This window comes from Nilaparvata lugens, chromosome 8 (assembly GCF_014356525.2).
Source record: "Nilaparvata lugens isolate BPH chromosome 8, ASM1435652v1, whole genome shotgun sequence".
NCBI classification, from domain to species: Eukaryota; Metazoa; Arthropoda; class Insecta; order Hemiptera; family Delphacidae; genus Nilaparvata; species Nilaparvata lugens.
Window position 1 is genome coordinate 22438226 of NC_052511.1, and position 7233 is coordinate 22445458.

At 35.1% G+C, this 7233-nt stretch overlaps 1 protein-coding gene across 1 annotated transcript; it reads right to left on the minus strand.

Moving 5' to 3' along the window:
* Nucleotides 1-92: 92 nt before the first annotated feature.
* On the minus strand, nucleotides 93-3692 carry LOC120348882 (V-type proton ATPase 116 kDa subunit a3-like). The gene is made up of 2 exons (XM_039435090.1): nucleotides 3470-3692; nucleotides 93-455 (listed from the first exon to the last, which is right to left on the minus strand). Exons 1-2 carry the CDS (start codon nucleotides 3593-3595, stop codon nucleotides 93-95), a joined length of 489 nt encoding a protein of 162 aa, XP_039291024.1. The 5' UTR covers nucleotides 3596-3692.
* Nucleotides 3693-7233: the final 3541 nt, after the last annotated feature.

Below are 7233 nucleotides of genomic sequence, written 5' to 3' on the forward strand. Positions count from 1 at the left end.
ATAATATTTCTTACGGGCGGTTTTATAACTCTAATAGCTGGAATGAATGTTCAAAATTATTATAATTCCATATACCGTAGATTTTTATTATGTCATACCACTGCCTCAAATGCTGGAGCACTGATTTCTAATGAGATTCTAGCTGTGGTATTGGTGTGGTCACAGACTGGCAGAGTAGGGTAGTGTGAACACTCCCATAAAATCCAATGGTTTTTTACGGTTTCAGTTTCAGAACAATAATTCATTGGAAAGCATGTTTTTACCTCAACATCAAACAACTCAGTAGGATTTGGCGCAAATGGCTCGTCGTCTTCGATCCAAAACTTTCTTTTCTCCGGCTTGATGTCATCCTTCTTCATTTCGGTTGTGATGAATTCCAATTTCTGCTCAATTTTCACACATCTCTGTACGTCTTTTTTGAATAGTCTATTGTGAGACGACGTTCCTGAGTTCAACTGAAATAGTTAGTATCAATAAATGTAATCAAATTTGAAATTGAAAGTGGAATAGTTGGTATAAATAAATCTAATCGAATTCAAAATTGGAATGTTTTGCAAAAACATGAAGAACAAAAATATTATTCTCATTTCCAAAAATAGTTCTCGCTAGTAGGACATATAGGCCTATACTTGGATGTACAAAATTCAAATGAATGTTGATTCTCAATTCATTAAATCATTAATTTAGAGGTTATTGATTTTTAAGTAAGCTTCCTAGTTGAAATAAAACAGGACTAATTAAAATAAAACGCATAATTCCTGGATCCTGTTTTTAGGGGGAAAATCATGTTGCTTAATATCAGTGCTAGTTTATCAGTTATTTGTTTCACATAAAATTTATTGAAAACTAATTAAGATATAATATCACATTGGATGCATGTACGTGAAAGTGCACGTGAGATCATGCATGACCAAGCGTGCTGATGAAAAACATAATCTGCCAAGAGCCATAAAAACACGTTGTGACTTGCCTGTACCTGCTCGCACTGAACATCACCAGCAAGTGCACGCATTTAGTGTAAGAGTTCCTATGGCTCCTTCCATATTTTGATTCTCATCTGTACGCTTCAGTAGCTTCAGTAGTTTTTGAGATATTGCAAAAATGTTTTGCTTTAAAAGTGGTTAATGTTGATTAATAGGTATTTTAATCTATTGGATTTAACAGAATCATACATTCTAAAGAAAAAATGTTCAGTCATTTGATAGGCTAAACTCAAAATTGTTCGAGATATTTGGGAAAATAAAAAAAATTGCACACTCAATACTTTTCAATTTTCATATTTAATTATTTTTTACTGATTTTAGTAACCACTAAAATGGCTAAATCTTTTTTAGATTTTTGCAGGGAATCCATTGAAATAGAATTGAGGTTGGAAACTTTGAAAATTATTAAAAATTGCACTTTTTTGCAATATCTCAAAAACTACTGAAGCTACTAACCTGAAACCGGTTTCATTGGATTCCTCGTCAAAGTTTACATAAGATTGCACCATTTTAAAACTTATTGTAGCTATATAAAAAAATAAAAAACAAAAATTGATATAAACATTTTGAACTTTCTGCCATGTTTTTTCATCTAATCCTTGGAAATCGACAACAATGTTACACATGGTTGATCTCGTCTTGACCTCCTTTAGCGATCTATGTAGATCTTAATGCTAGATTCCGCGGTCCCAACAAAAATTTTGATGACAAGTAGACTGTATTTCGGCACTGGACGTAAAATTACACCCTGAAGTGGTTAGGGAAGGGAGACTTATAAGGCTTGACTTGTGTGTGGGTAATAGTACAAAGTGCGCCAGAGAAACTTACTTCTTTGAAAAATTTCCATGTAGAGGGGTAGGAGGGGGCGCATCTGGAGAGGGAAGATCTCAAATTCATCCTCCCTCAAGTAAATAGCCATCATGCTCCGGTCTAGAGAGAGCAGCGGGCCTTCGCAGTTGAGAGCTTCTTTTCTAATGGTCGATCACCTCCCGCGCTCGATTTGAAATTCCTCCCCACAGACTCGTTCCTGGCCATGATTCGATTCTGTCGTGGGTAAACTCATTTCAGAAGTGTGGAAGTGTCGCTAAACCCAGAAATGGACTTCAACGAACCATCTGAACTCTAGAAAATATCGAAAGAGTGAGTTGTGCGTTCTCCCCGGCGTTCGGCTTGCAAACATGCAGCTGCTATGGTAATTTCTGACTCCACTATTCGACAAATTTTCCATGAAGACCTTAAACTTCAACCCTATAAATTGGCTGTTGTTCAAGAATTGACTGAACGCGATTTTGTTGCCCGTCAAAATGCATGTGATATGCTGATTGACAACCTGCCTGAAGACGCGGTCATTTGACAAGGCTCATTTCCACATGTATTTTCTCAATGTCATTTTTTATTTGAAATCCCTGGTCTACGTCGATCGACCACGGACCATAGTACACCTCAAGAACATCATTCGCGACGCCGTTGCCAACATACCGATTGATATACTGCAACGAAATTTCAAAAATCGACTTTATCAGTGTATGCACAATGGGGTCGCCATTGGTCTGATGTCATTTTCAAGACTGCATTGGGAGAAATGAGATATTGTATTCTCATATAAGAAAAAAGATTGAAACAATATCTTAAGTAGGTAGTCTACTTTTGTTTTTATTGACCTTTCAAATAAGTGAGTTTCTCTGCCGCACTTTCTAGAACTGATGACAAGAAATGAGATCTACTACCGTACAGCTTTAGGTGGGTTCCGAAACACCGGAAAGCAATTTCCAATTGCACCGGAAATCATGAACTAATGTATTTTTTTAAATAATAGAAGCACTTTAATGAACCAACTCAACTAATATGACTTGCATAACCTTATGTTATCCAATCATGGAAGAGCGTGACTAAGAGCTATCACAACGTTTTTTCAAAAAAATTGCACTTTTTTGCACATTTTTTGCAATATATCAAAAACTACAGAAGTTACGAACCTGAAACCAGTTCCATTGTATTTCTCGTCAGATTTTACATAAGATTGCACTAGTTTAAAACATAATGTAGCCATAAAAAAATAAAAATTGATATAAAAATTTTGAACATTCCGCCATGTTTCTTCAGCCAATCCTTGGAAATCGACAACAATGTTATAAATGGTTGATCTCGTCTTGACCTTCTCTATCGATCTAGGTAGGTCTCAATGCTAGATTCCGCGGCCCATATACTTAAGTGCAGCCCAATTTTACATGTATTTAACCTATAAGTGGCAGCCATTTTGAGTATAGAAATCATCAAATCATCATGGGCGGCACTGGTTTAGTGCATTTAATGGCTAAAAACCAAGGCTCAACTTTGCAATTACCAAAATTATTAGCGATTTGTAATAATACCAGTTGAACAAAAATTTTTAGCCATGAAGTGCTCTACATGGTTAATTTTATAATAGGTAAAAACCAGAAATAAGATTAATGTTGACTCCAAATTTGAAGGTTAACCAAACTTACATCTCTGAATTCGACAAGAGCAGACTCTCCCAAAATTGCTGTTATTTCATAGGCCGAGTCGTAGGGCAGAAACATTTGGTACATAGACATTGTTTCGCAACGATGATTGCTCGCATTGCATCCCATTTTAATTATTCAGAATAATTCTTCTATATTTTTTTTCAATAGGTTAGAATATCTCACAACTTAAAAATTATTAGCTGCTCAATTGAATGTAACAATCGGACAAGATAGTCGTCTATTCAAGGGCTTCTTTCTGTTACAACAAATCCGAGGGACAAGCTGCAAGACTTATCAGGTGTTCCTAAAAATAGAGAATGATAACAGCTGAAACTTAGGTATTCCGCAGTATGTTGCATGGATTTGCTGTAATAGAAATTAACCTAATCTCTAACTCTTCTACCAAAGATTAATGTGTTTTGAATCTCTGCTAACTACAGTCACAAATAAACTTTTTTAGGACCAATGTCTTGCTTGAGACTATTGATTTTATAAATTATTTTAGAGACGGTTCAGCACAAACAGTATCCGAACTTTTATAGAATTTGACAAAAATATTTTTATTATTTATGGAAAGCGTTCGTGTATCCAGAACTTGCAAGTTCCATTTTTATTTTATCATTCAACGAAATACAGTATTATAGTTGTGAAAGCTGTTACAAAATATAATTGAAAACAAAATAACGATTTATTTAATCAAATAGGTCTGTGTTGTTTGACTATGAAACAAATTTTATCTATTCTAATAATAATATCATTCCTAAATGAAATTTCAAAAACGGAATGCAGCAGCAGTTATCATTTAGAAAGCAAATCATCAAATTCCAAAGATCATAACGACAAAATTGAAACAGCCAATTCATCTGTGCATGATTATTTTGAATGCATTTATGACGATATCGACCTGTCTGGAATCTTAGCAGAAAAACAAAATTTTGTCTTTGAAAATCCTTTCCATGGTGATTACGCTAGTTTTTTCTGGCAAAATGACCGGAAAAACAATATAGGCCTATTGGTTGGTGATGTGTCGGAGGAAAACGTCACGAGAGTAACTGGCAAAATTCCATCGCCAAAAAAACCTGGAAACTACACTGAGAGAAAGTCTCAAATTGGTGAGAAAGGTGGAAATATCACTGAATTCAGCGAAGGAATTAATGAAGGAAAAGTAAATTCATCTCTTGATTACTTTGTAAGTAATGGATTGGTAGAGAGATTTGATATCATGGATGAGAAAATCACGAATATTGAGGAGAAGCTTGAAGAATTGGAGGATTTCCATCTTTTCTCGAGTCTGAGGGCTAAAATGTCAGGATTGGAAAATTCTCAAATTATCTCTAAAGAAATGAAGAAAGAAGAGAAGAAGGATTCAAATTCATCTAACATACTGGGTGAAGATTGTCAAGAAGCAGATAGATCAGAAAACGCAATCATCTATTTGCCAAAGTATCACTTGAAAATCGAAGTAGAACCTGATCAAGAAACAAAATTAAAAGATGTAATAACAACTAAAAATCCATTTCTTTGGAGAAAAAGTCTGCAATTCAAACATAGGCCCACTGAATGGAAGACTCATTCAAAGTTTTGCAACACAAATAGATCTACATGCTCTAACATGTTTCAAACTGGCAATCGGTCAACAACCGAAACAATGAAACACCTTTCTACGTGAACTGGATCTTCGGTCGCATACTTCAATGTAACAAAGATACCAAACAAAATACAAATGGAAATTATTCTATACTGCTGATGAAGTTCAGGTTTGAATAACAGATTTTTATCAAAGCCAATATTTTATTAATCGAAATAAAATAATGTGGTTGAAATTGAAGAGTAGTGGAGAGATTGCGCAAGTCTTTCGTATTGAATAATCAATAATTATAGTACTTCTTGGCTAAATATTGTCATTATTCAACCCCAGCCATTAATTTTATTGATAAAACTCAAATTTATGAGAAAAAACTCTTTACACAAGAGGATCATTTTCAATCTGAAAAGAATCTTTTAACTTCAAAACCTTTAGTCAAGCATTTGATAGCCGTTTATTCCCAATATGGATATCTTCGTTGGAAACAATAATTTTTCTTTTACACGTGAAAGTGTATTATTTCAATCCAGCTATATTTTTGATTCTCCTTCATCATTGCTAAGAGTTAATGATGAACTAACAAATAATAATTCAAAACATCAAGTTCTACGAAACAGTCCGGAGACCTATTCAAATCCCATGTCCATTCTCACTTCCATAAACTCCATTAACCACATATCAAAACTAATTACCCCACTAATATGTAAGCGAAACCAGTGCTCGCCACCTTAATCAAGTAATTCGCTGCATTTGCATATCAGGCAGGCAGTGATACGTCGGGTTGCCTCATACATTCCCAATCAGCAGCAGTAGTAGCCTTTTAGTAGCTGTCACAAGTGCTTCATAATTCCTGAAGCCTGCAGCTTCTCACTATATGGTGAGATTCATCTCAAACTGACAGCATCGGTTGGAGGGGAAGCAGTGCTATTATTTACAAGGAATGCTGACTGCTCAACTTGAAGCAGTAGCCAACACATACACACTCAATTTCATCGCCACTTCAAACTACACACATTCAAATTTGTCCAACTACCCCTAGAGTGAAATTCACTTCAAACTTTCAGCATTCCTTCATAAATAACATCAATGCTCCACATCAAACCAATACTGACCTTTTGAAGTGAGTCTGACTACAGCTAGAAACAGTACACATACGCAATTCGGGATGAACTACCCCTGACTAGACAGAGTACAGAGGCGCTCTGCAATTACAACCACCCTGCCACATCAAAGAGCCGGCAATTAACGGGACTTGATAAGTCCCCAGGCGCTCCAATGGACTTGATTGCTGCTTAAACATGTAGGTAGCCTACTTACCTCACGCACGGGCTGCGTCTCACCTTTGGTGTTTGGTTAGTCTACCGGTGTTTTTCTCGAGAAAAGTGTGGCATGATCCATATAATGGTAGGCTAACTGGTAACGAAGTAGTCTATAGAAGTTAGAGATTAACATTGGTTGTTATGAGAGGTGGTACACTCGGCAACATTTTCGGAATAGGATATTGGCTTATATCAGATTCGTGCTGCTGCTAGTTAGAATAACAATGATAGATAGCTATGTGTATGTGAGGTATTTCACAGGTTTTATCTAGTTTAAAAATTCGAATAGAGATTTAATGTATTGAGGTTATTAGAACTGAATTAAATTTCACTACCAATAATTTCTAAATTTATTTCAGTAAATAAGTGTCAGTTCAGTAAATAATCCAGTATAACGGCAGTATACATCTCTGTAAATATATATTTTAAAAAATATTTAAAGTGATAGTTAGCAAGCAATTCGTAATGAAAAGTGAAATTGAAGAATGAATCAAATTACTGGGAGATAGTAGGCTACACAGGACTATCCTTACGAATAGGAAATTCAAACAGAAGTCGAGTGTATACTGTATTGACGTAATTAAAACTGAATTAAATAATAACTGTCATACGGCAATATTACTGGAATAGAAGAAATGGAATAACCCACTTTCCAGAAGCTTTAATAAAACTAGGAAACATCATCTGGACAACTATAGTGTTGACAGAGACCCAGTTAACTTCAATATTACGTGACTGTAAACTACGTACCTTACCGAAATAAATAAAACGTACCATACTAAAATAACTATGAAAAAACATAACATACAAAAATAGCTAGGCCTACTGGAGTAAACATATTCTGGAGAAGAGTTTTAAAA